A 25,291-nucleotide genomic window follows, 5' to 3' on the forward strand; every position below is an offset into this window, starting at 1 on the left:
CGGGCTCAATCCCCAAGAGGGAGCGTGCAGGAGGCAGCCGATCAATGACTCTCATCATTGATGTTTCTCTCTCTCTCTCCCCATCCCTTCCTCTCTCTGAAATCAATAAAAACATTAAAAAAAGAAAGAAAGAAAAATGCAAGGCTCCAAACAGTATGCATAATGCTATCTACTAACTGAAAAACAACCAGTAGAACAAGAATACGTATATTCATATCTGCTTACATATCAATAAAGAATCTCAAGAAAGTTCCACAAGAAGCTAACAGCTGTTGACTGTTACACAGAAGAGGGGCTTGGCAGACAAGAAACAGATTTAGAGAGGAGATTTTTTTTTCTGTATACATTTTAATGTATATTTTTTATCTCTGCCCCAAAGACCATATAATTTGCAATAAGCGATTCACTCCTTTAGCTTCAAAAGAGGTCCTCTACCAAAATGTAAATATTCCCTGAAGAAGCAGCCAGAGCTTATGGACCTCAATCTTTTTCACAGTTAAGAATCCATTCCTGTGTTTGCTCTCTCACCCTGGAAGCCTCCAAGTGAACCAGCCCGCAGCTGCTTGGAGCACCAGCTGCTAAACAGGTTGGTGGTCATGCCCTTTCCCTTTCCTCCCAGGGGTAACCACCGCCCCTGGCTGAAGGCGAGAGTGTCTATGGGACCATTCACTCTGCAGAGGTTTCCCTAAGACCAGGCTGAGGCTGGACTGCAGTTGAACCCACAACTTTGCCTAGTTTCTTCCTCTGTTGTACTTTGTTCCTCTTACCTCCGTATTGGTTTATCCCTAGAGCCTCCCCCAAAAATCACTTACCTCAGAATCTGTCCCAGGCTGCACTTGTAGGAACTCAACCTAAGACATCAACCAAGACTTCCAGTTAAGATGACAGTGCAGGTAAACGCGGCACTCGCTTCCTCCCACAACCACATCAGAATTACAACTAAACTACGGAACGATCATCACTCAGAACCACCTGAAATCCTACAACGAAGGATTTAAAGAAGCCACAGCGAGACTGGCAGGACGGGTGGAGATGCTGAAGCGGCGGGTCCCACACCCACGTGTAGCAGATAAAAATCGGGAAGGGATGTCTCACCTGCAGAGGTCCCTCCTGAGGAGCGAAGGGTCCCAACCCCACACCAGGCCCCCGAGCCCAGGGCTTTAGCGCTGGGGCAGCAGCTTAAAAGGCACCAGAGCCCTGGCCAGTGTTGCTCAGTGGTTAGAGCATCAGCCTGAGCTCCAAAGGGTTGTGGATTCGATTTCCGGTCACGTTGCAGGTTCGATCCCTGGTTCTGGTCCAGGGCATGTGGGAGGCAACCAATCCAAGTGTCTCTCTCACATTAATGTTTTTTTCCTCTCTCTTCCCCCTCCCTTCCCTCCTTTCCACTCAATGGAAAAAATATCCTCGGGTGAAGATTAACAAAAACTCTTTTGGGATAATAAAGTTCACTTTTCTAGCTTAAGTAGCATTTCAAGTGGAAGTATTTTTATTTCAAGGCACCATAATATGATGGTCTCTCTAAAGAACATCTCCGCCTCCATGTGTGAAAATCCTAAAAAAAAAAAAAGTCCTGCACGGTGATCACAGCCACCCATCGGCTTTTGTTAACATGATTGTGTTCAACAGGACATGGGTTGTGGGGGACCTGACACCACTCTTACAATTGACAGCCTTGGAACAGATCCCCCTGCTGAGGCCCCAAAAAGACAAAGAGATAAACTGAACACTTGTAATCAGAAAGAGCCAGTGGGACCCTCAGACCCAAACATCCATGTAAACGTGTCAGCATCGGCGTCTCTCCCTCCTCCTCACTTCTCCTCCTCCTCGCTCAGGTTGGCATTCTCCTGGAGCGCGGATGTCAGCTTGTTTTGCAAAAGCGCTGCCAGTTTTTTGGATGTCTTTTTGAGAAACGCGCTGCCCGGGTGGGCACTGTTCACGTGCAGGTACAGGTCCTCCTGGGTGGGGCCCGTGTAGCCACAATCCTCACAGACATAGAGCTTGTCCCGGCGTTGCTTGTAGGCATACTGCTGCTGCACCCCGTGGATTTTCTTCAGGTGGGACTCCAAGGAGCAGCGCTGGGTGAAGGCCTTGTTGCAGACGTCACATTTGTAGGGGCGAATGCCTGCAAGGGTTGAGGGGCAGACACATCACCAGTGGGGTCACGGCCAAGCCAGAGCCTTCCAACCAGGAGAAGCCATAAAAAATCATCATGCACAACCCAACAGCAAACAAAGGACCCAATTCAAAATCAGGTATAGAAATTGAACAGATATTTTTCCAAAGAGGACATACAAATGGCCAACAGGTACATGGAAAGGTGCTCAACATCACTAATCATCGGGAAAATGCAAATCACAACCACAATGATGTTACCTCATACCTGTTACGACGGCTATTATCAAAAAGGCAAGAGATAGGAAGTGTTAGCAAGAATGCGGAGAAAAGGAAACCATTGTCACTGTTGGTGGGATTGTAAATTGGTACAGTCACTATGCACAACAGTATGGAGGTTTCTCACGAAATTAAAAATAAAACTACCATATGATCCAGCAATCCCACTTCCAGGATATATATCCAAAGGAATGAAAACAGGATCTCAAAGAGATATCTGCCCTCCCACATTCATGGCAGCATTAATCACAACAGCCAAGATGTGGAAACAGCCTAAGTGTCCATCAGTGAATGAACGGATAAAAAAGATGTCATTATATTTATACAATGGAATATTATTCAGCCACAACAAAACATGGATGGACCTTGGGGGTATTACGTTAAGTGAAATAAGCCAGAGAAAGACAAATACTGCAGTGGTATCACTTATATGGGGAAAAGTTAAACCCAGAAATGGAGTAGAAAAACGGTTGCTAGGGGCTAAGCGTGAGGGAAATAGGGAGGAACAGAGTCATCATGACCAAGGATTCAAAAGGAGGAAAATGATTAGGGCAGGAGACAAAACCGTCCACAAACATTTACAACACCCATAGGAGCAAACGTAACAAAAATGGATGCAAACACAGCAAACGCACACCACCTGGCTTGGGGAGGAAGAGTTTCATTCATTCTGTACACCTTAATGTTTTGATTTTAGAGTGGGCAAAATGAACAGTTTTCATCTTAGTTTGGGTTTTCCCTGTGACAAAGATTCCTGTACGAGTTATTTGGGATGGGACTCCAGGAAGCACCTGTAGGGGAGTGAAGAACTGAGACAGGGATATAGGAAGAAGCCACTACAAGGTGAGGCCATCGAGCCAGTCATTGCTGTGGGCAACCAGAGTCCACTCGGCTGGGCAAGTTGGGAAACAGGGTAGAACATCCACTGCCCCCTCCCCTGGGAGCTAAGTCTTTACCCACCAGCTGTAAAGGAAGCACAGTGTCACATAAGCATGAAGCCCTGGAGAGGGGGAATATTGTGTCCGGGGTACATGGAGCAGAGAGGGGACTGCTACCACAGTCAGACCATCTCAGAGCCCAGAGGCCACGAGAGTCACTGTCTGGAGGGATCCTAAAAGTCTCAGGCATAAAATTTAATGGTACCCCAAAAACTCACAGAGATGAAAAGGAAACAGTAGGCCTTGAAAACTAGTTACGGCAATTCTGACTTTATAAACCTGCCTCCCCTCCTCTCTCTGTTAAGTACCACATTCACACCTCACTCATTGGTGTAGGCAGACACCATCAGCCTCTTGGTAACCCTTTCTGGAGTTGGGAACAAGCCCCTCCCTCCTGAAGTTCCCCATCTCCCATGAATTCAGGGGTGGCAGATAAAGGTGGCCAGACAGAAGCCCTGGACAACAGGAACTAATGCTAAGGCCTCCCTGACATTGGGGCCTCACCCACCTTAGTGCTCACAAGCAAGAGCCAATCTTGTCCATGTCTGAGGTGGGATACTAAAAACACAACCCTGCTCCAGACACCATTAACCTCCTGACATCTAGACAGTAAGAAGTAAGAGTCCAAGGCCACTGAAAACCCAGGCATCACCCCTCTGCTACTCATTAGCTGAGTCCATGGTCAGATTGCTGACCTTACTTTTCTTACCTGTAACATAGGGATAAAATCCATACCCCCTTGTAAGGTGGCTCTGAGGATTTACTGAGACCTCACATGCAAAGGGCCAGCACATACTAGGTACTCAGTGGACACAGCTGCAAGAGCTTACAATCCAGCTCAACATAACAAATATGCTCCATTCATACGTGGGGATGTATTTAGTATTTGTCTTTAAATTGTACCTGTATGTATGCTTTTTGTAGGCACTTCTGGATGTATTATTTATTTCATAGTAAAAATAAAAGGGTAATATTTTTAAATAGTGGTCATGAGGTAGAGAGAGAAGGGAAGAGACTTCCTTCATGGTCTGCTCTTTTGAATGTTGAGCCATAGGCCTATATTACCGAGTCCAAAAAATACTGTGTGCTGGATTATCAAAAAGGGTTTCTCCTTTTCTGATCTGCTATTCCTACAGCCAAAATCAAGCTTCACATCACCAAAGAAAATTCTTCGTTACTGGTTCTTTCTGCTTGCTCTCCTTGATGCAGCTAAATGCTCCTTCATTGAACTTTATGCAAACATGAACTTCAGTGAGACACTTTTTACAGGCCTCCTTGTGGGAGTGGATATTTAGGGTGCCCTCCTCGGAAGGCAATGTGGCCCCTAAAACGGGTAATATCTACCCGTTGGTGCACTTCAGGGACATCATCTACAGAAAGACACACAGGTAGGCAAAGGGTATACAAGAATATTCATGGTAGCACTGTCTGAAATTTAAAAAATAAAAGAAATAAAAGGGAAAATGCTGAAATTGGAAATACTTGTCCTCAGTTGGAGCAAGGGCAAATAATGGTGCCTCCAAATTTGAAATTATGTCATAATCTCATATTTAAGGAATGCTCTGACAGTTATTAAAAAGAGTGAGGTGTGTCTACCTATGCAGATGTGAAACAATCTCCAAGGTATAAAGTATGTTAAAAAAGCAATGTGTGCTTAAAACTTCTGGGGGAAAATTTTTTTTAATTTTTTTTAATGATCTTAGAGAGAGAGAGAGAAATATCCATGGGGGACCAGTTGATGTGCCCCAACCAGGGACTGAACCTGCAACCTAGGCACATGCCCCAACTGGGAATCGAACCCACGACCTTCTGGTGCACGAAACGACGTTCCAACCAACTGAGCCACACCGGCCAGGGCTGGGAAAAAAATTTTTTTAATTAAGTGGAGTGGAACATGGGTACAAGGAGGGAGGCTTACTTTCTATTCTGTCATTGTCCCTTTCATATTACTTTAGCTAAAAACTAAGTCAAAATAAAATAGAGGAGAGACCATTGGATGAGTGAAGGAGGCAATCCCACAAGACAGCAGTCAACTCACTAGAGGTAGAGACACTTTATTCTCTCTCTTTCCTCCCTGGCCCCACTCCACGCTTCTCCCAACCTGCATCTTTCCCAGTCCAGTCCGTCCTTCCCTTTAGGCTCCAGACAAAGACACCATTGTTTCCTCTTCTTCAATCAAAATGGGATTTGTTTGCCTCCAGTCTCCCTCTATGTGGCCGATGGAAGATAAGGTGGGAGGTGTCCCAGGGGGCAGGGCAAATACTCCCCTTTGGCCATTGCCCCCTCCCTCCTTCCCTGACCTCAAACCTGAATTCCTCAGCTTCTCTCTAAGGGAAGCTGCCCCGGGAATGGCAGGCACCTTGAACCACCTCCTGTTAGAGCTGTAAAGTTACAGCCAACACGGTTACGTCCCCTGGCACCCTGCCCCCCCAAAGCCTAAGCTGGGGAGCCTACAAATGTGTGTGCCCTTTTCAAGGGTTGACAGTGGCTTACACTTTTCTTCTCCGTAGCTTTGATATGGGCTGAAGCCCTTTGATACAATAAGTAGTCATTTTACAAAGAGAAAAAGAAAACACTTTCACTGAAAGCTGTACTTGTCTGAGGAGCCTGGCCCAGCTGATCCTGCCAGTCAACAATGCCCAGACCACGCCTGCCACGTGGCCCTCAATAAAGGTGATGCTGCGGTTCCAACCTGCCGCAGGGACTAGCACACTGCGAGCAGCGAGGGTGCAGGCAGAGAGAGAGTCTGGCACAAGCAAGTGTTGGTAGTATTCGTTTTTAACTCAAATACAGATCTCCCCCGACCAAAAGCAAACCAATCCTTCAATGCATTCTCAGAATGCATCCCAGCTGGTTTAACCTAAACACCTAAACAAATCCAAAAGAATATTCCCTAAAAACAGGGCCACGATGCGTTTCCTGGGCTGTAAACTGGATTTATGTTGGTTTCTTTAAAGTTCATGCCTTTCTCCGGCCCTCCCACTGGCCTAAGGTGGATCAACAGCCGTAATTTCCACATTAGCCTCAGCGTCCTGTCAGCTTAACTTAAACAGAGCAAATCCCCCTATTATGTGTGCACTGGGTGGTGCTGGTCCCCGGTCCAGACCTATTCCCAGCCAGCGCATCGCTCCCCAGCTGTCACTGTTGGTGACCTAACAGGGCCAGGCAGCTCCTCCTGCCAGGAATGCGCACTGAGTAACTGACCTCCCTGCCCAGGGAAGGGGCAGCCCTCAGCCAGTGCCTGGCTGCCAGTCAGTGGTGTGGCAATGTCCCCTGCTTGCCTGTAGACAGGACAAGGCTGTGGTGCCATCCCCGTGGGATCAGGCCGGGGCCGGACTCCAGCTGAGGGCACAGTCCTGCTCGGGGCACCCGCCACCCTGTCCCACCCCCCCTTACGGGTTTCTCCTGAGCACCTCCCTCAGCAGATGCTTTCATAAGAATCGCCATCTTAGAATCTGCTTCTAGGGAGCCCAACCTAAGACAATTTGGATCGAAAATAGCCATTCGTTTGCTGAAATATTTTCACAAACTGTTATGGAGTTTTTCTGGCCCAGTTTCCTCCAATCTTGAATCGGATGTCACTTGGCTAAGATCGCCGCTCTCCATCCACACACACTCCTCTGATTTACTCTCCTCTTGGAGAGGTTATATCCAAAAAAGATGTCTTAATCTCTCATCTGCTTGAATATTAAGGTAGGATACTTTCAGGCGCTGCAGCCTGACACCACCCCACCCCCACCCCCGGGCTTAGGAGATAGTGATCTGAAGGGGGCAAGAGGGAGGGGGCAGTAACTTCCAAGGTCTGGAAATATTCTGTTTCTTGGTCTGGGTGCTAGTTATACAGGTGTGTTCACTTTGTAAAAATTCCTAAATTTGCTGGATTATGCACTCATGATTTGTGCACTTTTTTGGATGTACGTTATATTTAAATTAAAAATTCCCTTCGGAAAAAAGTTTTTTAAAAGGAGAAAAAAAAAGAAACCTTTTAGTACACCAGCTCACCCACTAAGGTGGAAGACACTCTCCCCAGGCCAGGGAGGCGGCTTCTGGCCAGTACTCCAAGAACAAAGAAGCAGGAGGGCCATAAAGGAATTCTGAATTAGGATCGCAGAGGGTCCTGCAGGGTGTTGAGGGGCTGGAAACCCCATCTGGAGAGAGGAGTAGACATTTTCCCATTCCCACTAAAATGCCAGGGGAGACCCTAAACTCTGAAAGGGCTTCAGGGATCAGGGACACTATGTACAGTAAATTCGACGAGGCTCTGGGGAGAGTGTGCAGCAGCCAGGATGAGGCTGAACGAGTTTGGATGGGATATGCTTAAATGATATGAAATGGGCTGGGATGAAATTGGGATGGGCTGAGATAGGGTGGGGATTTGAAAATGGGTCCCAGATTTTGAGGGGCTTTACATGAAGACTGTCAAGATGAGGAGGTTTAGATTTCCTCCTGCCCAGAGTTGGAGACTTTTTTAGCAGGGACGTGGCATCCTCAGAATTCTCCTCAAGGGATCACTCTGGTAAAGGTGTGGACCATGGACCTCAAGGAGAAGATTGGAGGCCAGATGTTTCTAAGATAAAACAAATGAGGCTGTCACCAATCAGAAGAGCTAGGAGAAAGGCCCATGAGCACCCCCAGGATACTCTGTGTAATGAGCTGGGAAGGACCTAGATTCACACTTTTCAGGAGAAGGGAAACTGAGGAAGGCCTAAGGGGAGAAAGATGCTTGCCTGCCAGCCTCAAGTAGGGAACTCGGTGAGCTCTAAGTGAGAGATCATTTTCTTCTCTTTTTGAGTTCTCAGGAACAACATGATGCTATTTGGAGACAGGCTTACTTCCCAAGAAAGGTGCATAAAATAGCACCGGTGGAACCACAGGAACCACATCCCTGCAGTCAGGCGCGCACTGAGGGGACCACACTCTGAAATCTCACAGCACTGCGTCAGCATCACAATTCTCAGGACCCCTCCAGCCAGTGGTCTGTCCTGAGCAATGCCAACTTGTATCAGTTTTCCCATTCACAGGGGGCGAAAACAGGCTTAGAGAGGCTTGCCTGGCCCAAGGCGACACAGCTGGAAGGGGGCACAGCCAGGAAGTAAACTCAGATGGACCAGCCCCCAAGTGCTCCATCCTGTGATCTTTCTAGAGATAGGACATGGCTCTATGCTGTCAACCTGGTTATATGGTGGGACATAAAACAGGAGGAACTCCTGGGCAGGAAAACAAAAATAAAATTAAGCACATGACCCTTCCTCACCTGTATGTGTGCGGACGTGCCTCTTTAGGTCGAAGGTGTCATTGAAGCCCTTGCCACAGAAGGTGCACAGGTGCCTCTTCACCTGGTTGTGGCACTTGAGGTGCCGGTTGAGCATACGCTGTAGGCGGAAGCCCTTGCCACACAGGTCACAGCTGTGAACTGCCGAGTCGCTGCATGTGCCTGTGGTGAACTGGGACAGAGAGAGAGGCCATGAGGACCACAGTGCAGGCAGGCACATCTGGCGAGCTTACCACGGAGCCCGCCTCCCTAAGTCTCCAGACTTGGCCTGGCTGGGGCTTCTGCCTCCTAAAAATTCCAAGCAGGTTTTGGCTTTGGGGAAGATGGAACAACTGGCAGCTCCTCCCAACATTCATTCTCCCCTTCTTCCTTAGAACAGACCTCTGATTTCTAGCAGAGCACTCTGCCCCCAGCTAAACATCTGCATTTTCCAGCTAGTCATGGCTCTGTGACTACCTGGCAGATGAAATATACTTTCTCTAAGGCGTGAGGATGCTGCCCTCTCTCTCCTTTATGCCTTCCTTGGACCACAAGGGGAAAGCCAGCGCTGAGGATGGAAGAGCAGGAAGAAAGGAGGAGTCTAGGTCCTGATGACATAGGAACTGTGGTAGAAAGTCCCCAAAGGCAGCCACAATCAATTCCTTCCTCCTCATGCCTGCATGCTGCTGCATCCATCAAGAGATGGAGACTATCCCCTCACCCCTGGGACCAACAGGATGCAGAGATAACGTGTCAGTTCCAGCTATTAAGAGAGCATATGCAGCTTCTACCTCCTTCCTCTAGGAAGCCAGCTGCCACGTTAGAAGTCCAAGACCACCATGTTGTGAGGAAGCTCAAGCAGCCATGTGGAGAGTGAAAGGCCACGTGGAGGGGCCAGGTATGAATAAAAAGCCTCACTGGGCCTTCCAGCCCAGCCGTGGCTGCCACCAGCTGAGTGAGTGACCTCAGCCAATGCTGCCTGGAATAGAACTGCCTAGCTGAGCTGCGCCCCAGTTCCTGACACACAAAATCATGAACAAATAAAATGATCATTTTGGGAAGTGATTTGGTCGGGATCCCACAGCTTCATTACCAGCAAAACCACAACCAAATCGCAGGCTCTACGCTCCCACTCCAGCGTTCTTTCAACCACATTTGCCATCTCTAAGAAAGAGTAAAAACTGAATCTATACTTTTGTGGTGAAAAACACCAGATCTAATATATTCATCAAAGGTTTCCTAGTTACCAAATCAGATCCTTCAGAAGAATGATCCAACTGCTCTGCCAAAATTCTAGTCATAAAAGAGCCTACTATTTTCAGACAAACATCACGAGCAAGAAGAGTTGGACCTTTCCTGGCTCGAAATCTTCCCAGCCTCAAATACCCTCCTCCTTTCATCCACCCTGGGTGTTGCCCTCCACTGAGACCCAGCTCAACTGTTCCGTCCCTGATGTAGCCTCTCTAACTACTGAAGCCCCGGCCTGCACTATTCTCTTGACCCGCAAGACCAGTGCCTCTCAAACCCAGAGTACAAACAAATCCCCTAGGGATCTTACTAAAATGCAGGTTCTGATTCAGGAGGTCTGGTAGGGTCTACACACTGCATTTCTAACCAGCTCTGCTTGAGACATAAGGCTGGAGCACTGGTCCTCACGCAGTTCAGTACTTTATTCCATCTCATTCCAGAGGGTTCCATTAGGCACAAATGTTTCTTCAGAGTTCATTCAGTGACCTCAACTAAGTGCCTTGAGTCAGCAAGTGTTTGGGTACATTCCTGTCTCCCACGCCCTAAGCCCAGACTCGGGTCAGTGCACATTCAGAAAGTGTTGGTGGGCAGTGGGTTCACAGGTGGCAAGATACAAAGGGATACAAAGGGACCTGAAGGAGGCACAAGACTCCAGAAGAGGGGTTTCCAGGCAGCTTCCCGTGTACCAGTTCTTTCTCATCTACTCGGAGCTTATTGTCTCAGCTGACTGACTAGTGCCCTGGGCTCAGAGCTGGAGGGAGGAGTCACCAGGATCACTTGTCCCCAAGAAGCTGCCAGTCTGGGGGGGAGCAGGCCACTGACATCTGGGAAGCCCAGGTGTAATGCACATCGCAGAGGGGTATCTACCCCTGACATGGGGCAAGAGGGGAAGTGCCTGTAGAGGAAGTGAGCTCCTCAGCCAGGTCAAGATGAGGAGGAACAGAGGAGGAATGGCAAAGAATATTCCAGAAGAGGGCAGCAGGAAACAGGGGACTGAGTGTGGTTCCTCATGGCTAGCCTGAGCCCAGGAAAGCAGTTAATGAAGAAAGCTGTGGTAGCAGAGAAGGGCAGGGGCCCCCTTAGGGCTCTATGGTGGGGAGAGGTGAGCTTAGCTCTGTTAAAAGGGGGTGAGGGTGATGGATACTGGGGGACAAAGGAGGACAGCTGGGGTTGAGTCTGATGACTCAGATGGGTGGCTGTCCTAGGCCCCCAACTGCCTCCGGCCCCACTTCTGCCATGTGTTCCCCGAAGGGGCAGGAACTGGCACTCAGTGTGAAGGAGCCCCAGCTGTGCCCAAGGCTTTCACATTCCTATCTCCAGGACAGGTCATGGTCTCCTGCTTGTCCAGCCGTCCGCATCCCTTGAAGAGATGTGAAAAGACTAAATATGGCCCACGTCTTGGCAAACTGAGTGCTTTGAACTTCTCAAAGGCAAGGCTACACAGGATACAAGTCAAAGGTAGTGAGGGTCTAATAAGATATAACTTAGACAACTGACCCTGGTAATTCTGATTAAAAACATGTAAAAAGTTAAGAACTGTCTTTTGAAAGTCCTACAGAATGTGCCTGAGGACTCGCCAACTACATTTCCAACCTGACCTCTTGTTTACTTTAATCCCTTTGGTAAATTCCCATTTTTAAAATGCTCAGCATGTAATATGGATACCTTCTAATATAATCCAGGATGAAAACTCTCAAATCACTGGCATTATTTTGTTTGAAAAGAATAAAAATTTAAAGGGCAGAGGGAAGGGAGATTAGTGACAATTTAAGGGAGTGCAGGACCAATGGATCATCTGGCAAGACAGAGAAAACATTTTAACACAGGGGAGAAAATAAGAATGGTGAGAAGGGATGGAGACTGAGGGCACCCCATTCCCAGGGGGAGCGTTCCTTTGGCTTTCTTGGAGCAAAAATAGAAGTTCTCCAAGTATGCCTCAGCAAAGGCAATTTTTCCATTTCTCCACCTTCATATACATCCCCCTTTCACAGTGTGGAAAACTGAGTAAGCACAAATTCCCCTAAGGTGTACTCTCCGATTCATGAAGCGCTACTTGCCGCCTATATACATGTATGGCCAATCCAGCCACCACACATTAAATTATAGTTGAAGCTTTAAGAGAGAGCCTTGTTGAAACAAGATGTAAGGTTCATTAAATGGCAAAAGATCATGGCTGATGAAGTCAGCTTCTGCCAGACTAGCTCACTTCTCAGAAAGGAAGGGATGGTTGTCGGATAAATTCCTACATGTGATATTTATCTCAGAGTAAATTTCACCTATCTTCTGCCTTGAAATGTGGTCCATAATAGCAAACAACTGGAAACTACCTGTATGTCTATCAGTAGGAACTTGGGTTTTTTTGTTTTTGTTTTTTTAAATAGAACCACTTAATCAAAGCAGCTGGAAAAGGGAAAGAGTATCAGTTGCCAGCCATGTGAGTGAGCCCTCTTGGATGTCCAGTGCAGTCAAAACGCTCAGAGAGGCCAGCCCCAGCTGTCATCTGAGTGCAATAGCAGAGAAGCCCCAGGGAAGACGGGCCCAGGAGAAAGGAATGATTCCACAGAACTAGAAGACACAATGATAAATTATTTTAAGGTACAAAATTTGGGGTTATTTGTGAAGCAGCAATAAATGAAATGGAATAGTAACAATGTATCGCATCCTCTCCAGAACACCAGATCTGCCCCCTTTCTGAATGTCCTCTCCCAGGATGGGCTGCATCATACAGAAGACACATCTGATTCCTGGAATGACATCCTGTGAGTCAGAGGACCAGCAGTCCCTCCCTGGGCACCTGTCCGCTCACTAGGCCATCTCTGCTATGTTTACACAAGTTTATACCTTATACCCTACCTCCTAAAGCTTCAAAATAGGGTTAACCGATTTTACCCTGTTACTCTATTCTGCAAGTAGTAGACCAAAACTAGCTACACCTTAGTCATCATAGTTACAAAAGGAGAGTGGAATGTTGGGACAGAAATGCTGAGGATCAAAGAAAAACCTGCACCTGGTGAGTTGTGTGACGTCATGCAATAGCCCTGGGCCACAACTTTCCACATGTAAAAATAACAAAATGGTATTGCATGAGCTCTATGGCAGAATAAAAGTCTTTTTTTTCCAACTTCCTAAATTCAAATCCTGTTCCGCCACTTACAGACGGTGGGATGTAGGCAAGTACTCAACCTCTCTAAGCTTGAATTTCATCACCTCTAAAATGTAGATAATCATGCTATTTGCCTCTTGGGATTATTAAGGAATTAAATAAGAAAAGCTACTTTAAAAGAATGTGGTGCTGGGTAAGTCCTAGCTCTTATAGTTAGACCAGCTCCAAAATTCTGTGATCCTAACTAAAAGTCATTGGTCAAAACCCCTCATTTATCTATTTGGCTTCTGAATTTTTCTCTCTCTGATGAAAGGGGATTAACTTTCAGGGTGAGCCACAAGTCTCCAGTCCTTCATCCGAAACTGAAATCCAAAAAGCTCTGACAACGGACATTTTCTCCCATTTCCCTTGATAATAAAACCTGAGCCAAGTGAGCATGGAGCTACACACAGACTTTACCCCGTTTGCTGTCAATATTCATGTGTTTTGATACAGAAATTATTAATGAGTTTGATTAGAGGGTATGGCTCCAGACCTGCCAGGGGTGGTATTTATAACCATGCTACCTTCTGAAAAGCTTAGTCGTCTCACCCGTAATCCAAAATGAACACTTTGCAGAAGGCTTACTAATGAAGTGAGGAAACTACCGTGGAGGGTGGGAGATGACATCAGTCTGGAGATTAATTCAGGGCAAGAAAAATGAAGACAGAGCAAGCAGTCCTCCAACCCCACGGCTTGGCGCTATCTGGCTTGCTGTCCTGTTTTCTGCAGGATCTCGGCTTTCATTTTAAAAAACACACAAAGTCCCCCTCTAGTTTTTCTAAAAAACAGGCCTCTGCAGCAGAAACAAACCGATCATTGTATCAGTGCTGCTGAAAACGTCAGGAGCGTCTGGGGAGGCAGGGACTTCGCCCGGCCGGCCTTCTGACCAACTTCAAAGCTGGCTAAGGTCACTTACCTGTCAAACTCCTAAAGTAAAAATTATGCTTCCATCAAACAAGTTCATTAAATTAATGGTCCTATTTTCTGTGGGAGGGTACTGTGAGTCCAGGCTACCTTGCGATGGCCAAATGGAGATTTCCACAGACACATCTGCTATGCTGGAGTGCTCAAAACATCCTTATCGCATATCCCCAATGCCTTTGGGATAAAAATTCCCCTCCTGGTCGCATGTGCTATTTCCTTAGGCTTCCCCATTCTGCTAAATGAACCTCTCAAAGGCTGAGATGATGAAGGGGATATAGCCTTATAATCCATAACAAACTGAGGCTCAAAGAGCTGTAAACTGCACATGGCCATATGGCTTATAGATGCCCATACTGAGATTTTGAATGTGGTCTGTCTGCCACACTTGTGCCTACAGTTGAAATACAGGGGAGAGGGAAGGACTCTTTTGTTTGTCTCATATGGTGAGAAACAGCTTCAAATTCCTTTATGTCAGAGTGTCAAGGCTAATGGCTAAAGTGTTAAAGATACCAGCCGCAATGCAACACAACCACATTAAAAGAGTAAGAATCCTTGAGTTGGGCTTTGCCACTAACAACTGTGAGGAATTCAACAAAACCTCTCTGGTCTTTACCGTTCTCCCCTTCAAAATGAGGAGACTGGACCACGTAAGCTTTAAAGGTCCCTGTAGTGGATCCTATGGATACAGTGAGCCTTCCTATACTGCAGAGGCCAGTAAGCTAGAAACATGTTTTTACAGACTCTCTTGCAGCTATGATTTTTAGATGTAGCCCAGTAGGAACTTGGGTTCCACCAATTACATGCACTAACAGAAGATCTGAATTTGGATCTGGGTTAATGAATAGAGGAAGGCACGTGGCAACTGTTTTACACTCTGCATTAGCAGAAGCATCACGATGCATGATGAGGCAGCCATGGAGGCAGCAACTGCAGCTCCCTAAGTTGTCCAGTTCTGCAGTGTGGCTCTCGGAGGAGTCAGTCCTGGGGACTCAGCCTGGTCTTTCTTCAGTTCGTCAGCGCCCTATAATTAACATTCTCTGCTTAAGCAAGCTACAGTAGATTGTCTTGTGTAACTAAACCCATGCAGTCCCTGCCAACAATAAAAACGCACCTCACCCATATTCAAATTAACAGCTGATGCAGTTAACATGCACTGTCCTCCGATTCCTCCTTTTTGCCTCTTTAAACTTTTTTTTGAGCACCCATTCCAAGCATACCCCAGATCTCCCTTTCTTCCTGCTTCCTGGTTTCCTCCCAATGCTATCACTTATGTCTAGGGACTGTTGACTCCTCCCTGCCGGTATTTATGTTCTGTGTTGACTTATGTCCTCCTATGAGTCAGGCACTGTCTTAGCAGGTGCTGAAGATACAAGCCCAGTAGGGGCTCGATCCCTGCCTTTGGTGTGTGGAGATTAAGAGGAGTCTGGTCAGCCAAATGTGCAGTCGAGGAGATGATCGGCGAGTTACAGTGGAAGCAGGAAGGAGGGCATCCAATTGTCTTGGGAGATAGAAGACAATTAGGGACAGTCCTTATGTTCCCTTCCAAGTATCAAATGGATGGGTTTTTATAAGCTACTTAAATCCACGATTCACAACAATACTTAAAAATAAAGTAATTGGCCATCACTAGAGAATTTTGGTGAACCAACTGATTATCTTGAAAACTAGTAAGTAAATGAACTAAATGAACTGCCTTTCCTAAATGAACCGTCTCACTGAGAAACTAAATTAGCAGATGAGGGGAAGTATCTCTCTACAGAAGAATTTCAGCTAATAAATAAGGAACAGAATTAGAATATTACTGTTCTGCAAACCCTAATAACCAAAAATATTTAGACCTTGAGCATCAATGGCTGCTAACATCACAAAGAGATGACCAAACATTATGTACTTCTTGATGGAAACAGACACCCCTTGCTGTGATGGATTTTAGCTAAAATAAACCTGATCAAGCATCTAGAGCAGTATTGTCCAATACAACTTTCTGTGATGATAGAAATGTTCTAATCTGCACTGTCCAATACAGTAGGTATTAGTCACACACGACTACCGAGCACTTGAAATATGGGTAGTGCGACTGAAGAATTTAACTTTTAGTTTTACTTAACTTGACTTAATTTAAATTTAAGTAGTTACATGTTACCATGACTACCATTTTGGACAGTGCAACTGCAGATCCAGCTACCATTTAGAGAAAACATAGGGGAGTAAGAAGCATTAGATACCACAGTGATGCATTCTGCAAAATCCAGATTGCTGGACTCTACCAAACAAATTAGCCATCTCTTCAACAATTAACTAAAAAAGAGAGGGAGGAAAAACATACAAATTAAAAGACTTGAAAGGTATATCAATCAATTACAATGCCTGAACATTATGTGGACCTGATTCAGTAAACTGAAAAAAAAAAGTATGAATTTATAAGACAATTAGCAACATGAACACCACTGTTAATGTGAGTCTAATCATGTATTTTGGTCTTTATCTATTAGAGACACATTCTAAAATATTTATGATGGCTGAGATCTGTCTCAAAACAGTGTCAGAGGGTGGATGGGGGATGGATGGCAGGACTGGCTATGGGTTCATTGCTGTCAGAGCCAGGTGACAGATGCTCTGCCTTTGAAAATCTCCGTAATAAAAAATGATGGAACAAGAAAAAGATGACTCCACATTCACACACCTATCACTACTGGAAGACTAGGACTACAGAGCCAGGGAAAAGGCCAGGAATACTTTTGAAGGAATTCTAAACTCAATCCCTTTGAAGAATCCTTGGGAGAAACCACAAGGAAGAGAGAAAAGAATGGGACGGAGTAAGAAGACATTCACCTCTTAGTCCATCATCCTTCACCGGGGTCCCACCAGCCACTCTGAGTCAGGAATGACTATCAGCCAACTAACTGATTTAACCTCAGAGTTACTTTGTTTCTGATAAGCCTTGGAAGGATAGTGGTGATTGGGGTTGGGTGAGGGGGTGTCTCTACTCCACAGCTAAAGACCTGCAGATGGGTCCAGCGCAAAAGGGACTTAAAGCAACCTGACCTCTGGCATGAACACTTTCCCAGAGGTACATCATTTCCCCACCCCAATCTGTTTTGTAAATGACAGAATCCTCAGCAGTAAAGAAACAATTTCATAACCTACCCTAAGGCGCACGGTCAAAAGACTGCTAGGCTGGGAAAAAAACACACTTACTTAACTGGCACCTATGACTCCTGTCCAGATCCACTGATCAGTGCAATCCGGTTAGCAAATCCCATGTCCCTACTGTAGGCAAAAAAATACTGCTATAAGTTATTGTCAGCTAACTTTCTGGGCACTTTATACATGCACCAAAAGTGCTGCATCTTGCACCCATTATCTCATTTAATCTATACAACACTTCTGAGAGGATCGTTCCATTGTACACATCAGGGAACTGAAGCTCAGAACAGATCACATATCCCCAACCACAGCTGATAATATAGACCCAACTGAGGTTTTCCTTCTCAAAAACCGTCCAGAGCCCCTCCCCCAGTCCCAAGAGAACTTCCACACTTCTTGGCTAAGCCTCTTTACCATTCCCCCCATACTAGCTACATGTCTAGTCCCTTCAACTTTTTCTGACCCCAATAGTTCCCCATCCTGCAGTCAACACGGCTGAGTCCTTTCTCATGTTTAGGGCTGAGCCCATACCACCCTAAAGTCTGCTTCTCCCCTTCTCCATAGGCCTCAAATCCACTCTAAGAAACCTTCTCCTGCTCAGAATTTATCACATCTTTGCTTGTGCTTCTGGGTTAGCATTCACATTCCTGTAGTAGAGTTAATAATTAATATCTGAGTCTCCCCACCAACCCAAATAATTCTAGTTAGCGTTACTGGGCACCTACATCTTCCACTCTTAACTCATTTATCTTTACAACTCTATAAGTATCATTAGTATCCCCATTTTAAAGAAAGGAAACTGACGCAGAGAGGGATCAGCAATTTGCCCAAGCTCACCCAGCTAAGAAGTGACAAAGCCAGAGCCTAGAGGCTTAACCATTACTGTCAGACGATTCTGGAACATTAGGGTGGGGGCATTATTCTCCTGGCTGCCCGGTACACAGCAGGCACTCACTCCATACTGTTAGATGGGATGCTGCTTTTCTTTGCCAATCACACTAGCCCTTCCTCTGGTCCTACTAGCCAGCTGCCAAGTGTCTCAAGTCATTGAAACTAAGTCATTACAACAATGCATTGTGTATGGGCCTCATCCTTGAGAGGCTTTTCAATTCTGGTTAGAAAACTAATTCGTAGAGTTCAGTGTGCTTTGCATAGAACTCTACAATGAGTTCTACAATGTGCTAAATCACAAGCATTTTGGCCAGTCAACTGGAACTCTACAATGAGTTCTACAATGTGCTAAATCACAAGCATTTTGGCCAGTCAATTGAAAATGGCCAATATCACGACTAATAGTTCTGGAGGCTCGAAGCATCTTAAAGCCAAGATGTCTCCTAGTATGGGTGGAAGCTGAGAGGAAGAAGGAATCAGACTGTCCTCAGTAAACAAACACTCCTCCAGTTAACTGGAGTTAACAGTGGAGGGGCAAACTCTATGCCCCACCCCCATCCCTGGGGCAGCACGTAGGCAGCGATCATGGAAATAAAATTGGTTTATTCATTCCCTTAAGCCATGGCGCTGTTCGCCTGGGGCAGCAAAGAAAGATCTCCTAAAATGTTGGTAAAGGGACTGACTATTCTTCCTCTGCCACTTTCTCTCAAGGGTAATCTGGGCATCCAGGGGCAAGCTGTCTACAATCCATTCCAAAACAACGTTGCAATTGTCCTTCCACCCAGGTGATAAATATGCAAGTGGGACACTTTGTAGAATTTCCTGGAGGGCAGAGCTACCAGCCTCAGGCAAACTGAGCCCTCCCATTTAACCCCATCTGGCCCACAGAAGCCTCAGGTTTGCTGATTCTGAACCTCTGCAGAACCTTTAACACTAAGCAGCAGGCCCTAGTCGGTAGCATCCTTGAAGACGTCTTTCCTAAGGATTCCAGCGCAGACCTCTAGCCTCAATTCATAACCAAATGCACCCCAGCCCACCTCCAGCCAAGCCCTAAGTGCTAGGAATCAGAAAAATGCATAGGGGAAGGGGTGGTTTCTCCCAGGAAAAGTAACGGAGACTTTCCTAATCCACAGCAAACGCTAGGGATCTACTTCCCTAGCACCCCAACCCCACGCCAAGCCCCTGGAGGCAAGAATATGGAGAGGGGAGAGCTGGCCTCTCCCGGAAAAACTAATGTAGCAAACGCTAGGGTTCCTCCTCCCCAGCCTTCCTACCCCCTCCAGGGCAGCGGGGCTGTAGGAACGCCCAAAAATTACCACCTCCACCGAGGGCCTGGAGCCTGCAAAGGGTCACATTCTGGCCCACGCGGCTGGGAACTGGGTTCATGTGATCCCTAAAACACCACTCCCTGACTCCAGCTGGCTGTGAGTCAGTGGAATGGGCAACCTAGGGGGTAGCCGATACGTTTGAACAGGCAATCACCTAAGCGCAGAGGAGGGGCCGGAGAAGATGCCGCCTACCATTCTAGAAGGCTGGGGGGAGGGGGGAGTAGGCTGAAGCGCGACGACGGAGGGGAACAAATACTCCAACCCACTGAGGCAACTTACAGTTGAACTCATTTATCCATCATTTTAATTCAAGAAAACTTGAGAGGCAGGACAAATTTAAAGTGCCCAGCCCAGACCTCGTGTCTAACGGGCGCTCCATAACTGGCACTGGGAACCGCTGTTGCGAGAGGCTCACTGGGTGCCAAGCTGCCGCCACCGTCTCCAGAACGAAAGAAAGCGTGAAATTTAGACTTCACACAGCGCCCCAGAGGGTGGAGTTCCGGCGCCCGGGCCCCTCCTTCCCGACCGCTGGAACCCCGACGGCCCGATCGTTCTTAGGGCTCCGCGCACTGGGGGAGGGAGGAAGCTGCGCCCGAGCCTCTCGGGTAGTTCCGGGGGCCGCCCGCGGGCCGTGCGGGCTGGGAGAGTGGCCTTGGGGGCTCAGCGGCTGGGTGCCCGGCCGGCCGGCCGAGGCGCGGAGGCGCCCTGGCCCCAGCCCAGGGGCAGGTGCAGGAGCCGCGCGGCCGACGCGCCGAGTGCCCGGGTGCCCGGGTGCGCCCGCGGGCGCGGCAGGGAGGGGCGCGGGCCCCGGGAGCCCGACGCCAGGGCGTGGTGCAGGTGGCGGCGGGGGCAGAGTCGGCACCGTACCTTGATTTTCGACCTGGCGACCGGGCGCTGCTTCGCCGCCAGGTGTCCGCCGGCGCCCTCGGCGTCTCCAGGCTCCAGGGTTTCGCGCTCGGCGGCGCGCGGGGACGAGTTGCTCTCGGTGCCTCCAGGCTCCCCCGCGCTGCTGCTGCCGCCGCCGCTGCTGCTGCCGCCGTCGCTGCGGCAGTCCTCGGGGGGGTCGCAGAGCAGCCGGTCCAGGCCCACTGGGGCGGGGGCGAGCCGGGACACACAGACACGCGGCGTCAGGCCTGGGCGCCCGAGGTAGTTTGACCTGCGGGCGGTGCCGCCGCCGCCCCGCCCCGCCCCGGACCTGGGCATCACGCCAAGTGGGCAACGCCGAGGGGGTGGGCGAGCGAGCCCCCGGCTCGGCCTCCCGAGAGAGCTCGGGGTTCTGGGGGGAACCCCCAGGGGAACTGAGGGACGCCCGCGAGGAACTGAGGGACCCCGCGCGCCAAGTTTCCTCTACCCGGGATGGGGGTGGAGGGGGCTGATACCTACCTACCCGGTCCCAGAGGGGGTCCCGGGTCCCGGTGTGACCCCTGAAGGCGCCGGGCGGGGGGAGCCCCCGCGGGCCTTCAGCCCCACCCGCCTCTGGACCACCTCGCCCCCGCCGCGGCCAACGGTCCCGCCGCCAGGCAATTACAGGCGCCCACTAGGGGGAAGGGGGAGCACGCTGCCGCCGCTTTCCCAGCCTCTCGCCCGCGGTCCTCCCGCACCTCAGAGACCCCCTACTGCCCCCCTGGAAGAGGAAGCTGGGGGTGGGGAGCCCAGCGCCAGCCGCTGAGCCGAGGGGACGCGGTCGCCGCAGCCCTCACCCCGGGCACCCCGCGCCCAGGCCGGGGCCCCGCGCCCTGCTCACCTGGGATGTAGGTGTCTGCCCTCTCCTCGTCCGGGAGCTCATCCCAGCTGCGCACCGAGACCCCCGGGCTCCTCCTCTTTACCAGGAAGACTTTGGGCATGGCGGGGCCCCTCCCCGAACTGCGGGCCCCTCTTCCCGGCCGCTCCCAGCGAGGGGCGGCGGCGATGGCTGGGTCCCCGCAGCGGGCGGCCGGAGCCCCCCGCCCCGCCCGGCCGGCCTCCCCCTCCGCCCCCGCCGCCGCGCGGCCCCGGCCTCTCCCCCGCGCTCCCGGCGACTCCCGGCCTCCCGGCTCGGCGACACCTATGCCTCCAGTCGCGGGTGAGACCACGCCGAGGAAAAAGTTTCATAAGGTGGATAGAAAAGGCACCAGGAAACTTGGGAGTGAGCATGCGCCCTGCAACATAACGGTGTCAACAAGCTCGCTACCTGTCCGACCGGTTCCGGCGGCCGGGGCTGCCTGTTCCAGCCCTTCCTCGGGCATGAATGTTTGCAAAAGAATTTAACGTCTGATTCTCCCCCCTCCCCTTTTTAAAAAGGGGAGAGCGTTTTGCGATCAACCCCCAACACTATTCCCCATCCCAGGCACCTGGGGCCACCTCTGGGGTAAACCCTAGGCCCGCGTCCCCGGGCATCCCTCCCGAGTGTTGGGGCCCCCTGGGAACGGCCCCCCTCACACGGCCCCCCGAGAGTTTTTGTCTCCGACTAGCAAGCCGGAAAGTGGCTCGGCTCCGCTGGACCTTGTGGGTCACCCCGGGACTTGTGGAACCCCTGGCGGGCGGAGGGGGAGGCTGTGGGGAGACTGCCCAGGGCTGTGATCTGGGAAAGGGGGGACTTGGGGGGCTAAGCTCCCATGAACTACAACAGTCCCACCAAATAAACACGGTAATAATAAATTTTAAAATCCAGCACCTTTAGAACACATTATTTCGTACCGAACGATGCAAGAAAACCAAGTCGGCTTGTCCCACCAAAGCAGCTTCCACCCCAAGACCTTGCACCCCAAGAGCACCATCACCCCAAGTTATAACACAATGGAAACAGAAGCCAACTGCAGGCTAGGCAAACCCATCTCCGAAACGAATTTCTTACCCTCGCCCACTGCCATGACTGCCTCCCCTAACCGCCCGCTCCCCCAATTCTGAGGCTGGGAAATGCCTTTTCAGGAAGCCAGTAAAGGCTACATCCCCTAACCGCCCCAGCGGGGAGGTGGCTGCAGAGCCGGTATTTGTTTTGGGTTTGGGATTGTCCTGTCTGCCTTCAGACCTGGAGGGGGCGGGGGAGAAAGATACCAAGTAGCGAAGAGCCGTCCCGCCCGCGCTGGGGGGGCGCTCGCCTCCCTCGGCTCCCGCTCGCGTGCGCCCCGGGAAGCGCAGCTCCGCCTGCACAGCTGTGGCCCGCGCACCCCTGCAGGGGGTGCTCAGGCGCGTGCCAGCTCCGGGGGCTGCGGGGGCGCGTGCGGCCAGGGCTTCCCCGGCGCCCCCAGCTCCCGGAGCCGCCAGACTCACCTGTCTGTAACCTGAGCCGCTACGCGCCCAGCCCGCCGGCCGGCGGAACGCACAGGGCGGTTTCGCGTCTCTCCCGCCCCGAGGTGGCCTTGGGGACACGGCCGCCTGCTAACGGATTTCTGCGCGCGGCCGGCGAGTCTGGCTGAGCGTCCAGGGGGCGCAGCTCGGGCGGCTGCGGAGGGAGGAGACGCGCGGCGCCTCGGGGTCTGCCCTGCAGGGGTCGCCCTGTCTGGGCTGCAGATTTTCCGCGACAACTACCAAGAATGGAAAAAGACTTTGACCTGAGCGGCAGGGCCGGGGGTGGGTGGGGAAGGAAGACGTTTGCAGGGCGCCCTAAGGAAACGCGGGTTCCTTCTCAGCTCCGAGGCCGACGGGGCCGCTTCTGGGAGACTCTGCGAATGTATTTGTATCTGCCGACAAACTGGAGATTTGCTAGTAAGGAGGACCGTGGTTAAATGAAAGTAAGAATAAAGCAAAACTACAAAATCGGAAGTATTCCTCATCTCAAAGATCTTTAAGACTTCACTTTGTTCAAAATTCCTTATTTTACAGAAAAACGTCAACCGCATGGACAGAGCCCTTTTTTTTCTTTTACTGGGTTTCAAAGCCATCGAGTGACGGCATCACTTTGGCCATTGTTTGAAAAGAGTGTAGAATATTGGGATAGAAAGCTAGACACCTCGAAACCTGAAACTTTTAGGGAATTGGGGATGAAAAGGAACACGGCTAAAACTGCACTTTTATTCAACGATGGTTGGATGCGCCTATACGATATTTGCTGGGTGTTTCTAAGCAAAAAGAATTACAGTGTGTTATTTTTCTGTTTCTTGATGGGACTTGAGAAGGGTGTATCGGTGTTATTAACATTTTCAAAGAACCAGTTTTGCCTCTGTTGACTTTTATCCATTTGTAAAGTTAGTTTTCTAAATATTGTGAGAGGAGTTCGTAGAGCACTCCCTAAAAGTGGCATAAGAAATAAACCCAGTTCTTTAAAAAATCTCAAAGCTTGCAGCTGGAAGACAGAGGACATGACATGGCCCACTCCCCACCCACTGTTGGGGAGAGGAGATGGCCCCGAGTACTATCCTTGGCAGGTGTGTACCCAGTCCTGTTAGAATATTCCAGTGCTGGGGAGCTCATTTGTTAAAAAGGCAGACTATTCTCTGATTAGACAATGATGTTAGAAAGCTTTTCCTTGTGCTTTATGGAAATCTGTTTCCCTGTGTTTTCATCTCCCCTCCCCATTTTGCCCTCAGGCTCTGCGGAGACTATGCCTGGGCCCCGGCTCCCTGGTAGTTCTTCAAATGCATAAAAGCATCCATTGGTGTTCTCACTTAAGGTTTGTTTTCTCCAGTTAATGTATAGTCAGGTTGAAAATAGACAGGTACAAACCTGCTCAGTGGCATCCTTAGAGCATACAGTTATAAGAAAAGGTTAGGATGCTGGGAAATATTCCTAATTTTTTTTAATTTAATTTAATTTTTTCATCACCGCTTATCCCCCCTATGTTCCACCTCAACACCACCCAACCCTCCCACCCCCGCCATCTCCCCACTGCTGTCCATGTCCATGAGTTCTCTCTCTTCTTTTCTTTTCTCCGCAAGCCCTCCACCACCCACCACCCACCAACACCAACACCAACACTCCCCCGCCCCCCTGCACACGCACCAGAGCTGTCTGCCTGCTCTGAGTCCCTTTCTGTCTTGCCTGTAGTTCAGTTTGTTCATTAAATTCCACATATAAGGGAAATCATTTGGCACTTGTCTTTCTCTGACTGGCTTACTTCACTTAGCATAATGCTCTCCAGGGTTCCCAAATTTTTAAAAAACTTTTTATCAGGGTATAACATAGTGTTAGAAAAACTGCATAAATCATAAGTACACAGATAAATTTTCACACACTAAATTCACCTGTGGAGACAGCACCTCAGAACAAGACAAAGCAGCCCCCTCTCATCACTCCTTTCAACGTTAGACTGGCTTCCTTATGATAAGACAAAAAAGAAAGAAAGATAGAAGGATTATAACAGAAAATACAAAACTTTCATTATTTGTAGTTAACATGATTGTCTATGTGAAAAACTCGAGAGAATATATAGATAAATTATTAGAATTAATAAGAGAGTTTAGCAAGATTGTATAGAAAAATCTGAGTGTGTCATGGTGTGTGTCAATTGTATTTCTGCATGTCAGTAACAGTAAGAAAAATTTAAAGTCTAACAAAAAAAATGACCTAAAACTGCACCCAAAATTCAAAATGCTTTCAAATAAAAATTTTTAAATACTGTGCAAGCTCTTTGTAGATTAGATTAGAAAAATTTCTATTAGAAGACATTAAAGAAGACACTGATCAATGGGAAATGTACCGTGTTCATCGATTAGAAGACTCTGAATGAAAAAGAAGTTAAAATCCTCCAAATTCATCCGTAAATTTAATGCATCTCTTAAAAACACTTGAAAAAAAGATATTTTTGTGGGGCTTGACAAACTCGTTCTGAAGTTTATATGAAAGAACAACCAAACATTCCTGAAGAACATCAAGGTGTGGGGACTCCGTCAGATATCAATAGTAATGAAAAGAGTGTGCCATTGGTGCCCCGCTAAACCACTAGGACAGAAACAGGCCCACACCTGTGTGGACATCTGATTTATGAAAAAGGACACTGCAGAGCAGTGGGGAAAGATGTGCCACTCAACAATGTGGATGTGGAACTGAAACACTAGGTTATCCGCTTGGGGGGGAAGGGAAATTAAATAATGCACACACATATCAATTGCTG

The 25,291-nt window shown here is 48.8% G+C and overlaps 1 protein-coding gene across 3 annotated transcripts; it reads right to left on the reverse strand.

Moving 5' to 3' along the window:
* Positions 1–1,464: 1,464 nt before the first annotated feature.
* On the reverse strand, positions 1,465–22,625 carry OVOL2 (ovo like zinc finger 2). Of its 3 annotated transcripts, none has more exons than XM_081148872.1 (4): positions 22,513–22,625; positions 20,131–20,351; positions 8,584–8,773; positions 1,465–2,122 (listed from the first exon to the last, which is right to left on the reverse strand). In XM_081148872.1, the coding sequence occupies exons 3-4, from the start codon at positions 8,696–8,698 to the stop codon at positions 1,809–1,811; spliced, it is 429 nt and encodes a 142-aa protein (XP_081004998.1). In that variant the 5' UTR covers positions 8,699–8,773; positions 20,131–20,351; positions 22,513–22,625; the 3' UTR covers positions 1,465–1,808. The 3 variants fall into 3 exon arrangements, with proteins under 3 accessions (XP_081004998.1, XP_081004997.1, XP_081004999.1); XM_081148871.1 differs by lacking the exon at positions 22,513–22,625 and adding an exon at positions 21,008–21,180; XM_081148873.1 differs by lacking the exon at positions 20,131–20,351 and having other exon boundaries at positions 22,513–22,547.
* Between the last annotated feature and the right edge of the window lie 2,666 nt (positions 22,626–25,291).

The sequence above is a fragment of the Miniopterus schreibersii genome, assembly GCF_964146895.1.
Source record: "Miniopterus schreibersii genome assembly, chromosome: 10".
Taxonomy (NCBI): Eukaryota; Metazoa; Chordata; class Mammalia; order Chiroptera; family Miniopteridae; genus Miniopterus; species Miniopterus schreibersii.

Bases quoted from the DNA above. Each gene is read 5' to 3' on its own strand.
- OVOL2 (XM_081148871.1), bottom strand. From the start codon at position 21,107: ATGCCCAAAGTCTTCCTGGTAAAGAGGAGGAGCCCGGGGGTCTCGGTG. The intron at 20,352-21,007 runs GTGAGCAGGGCG...CCCCCGCCCCAG, and splicing joins GGCAGACACCTACATCCCAG to TGGGCCTGGACCGGCTGCTC. The intron at 8,774-20,130 runs GTACGGTGCCGA...TCTCTGTCCCAG, and splicing joins TCGCCAGGTCGAAAATCAAG to TTCACCACAGGCACATGCAG.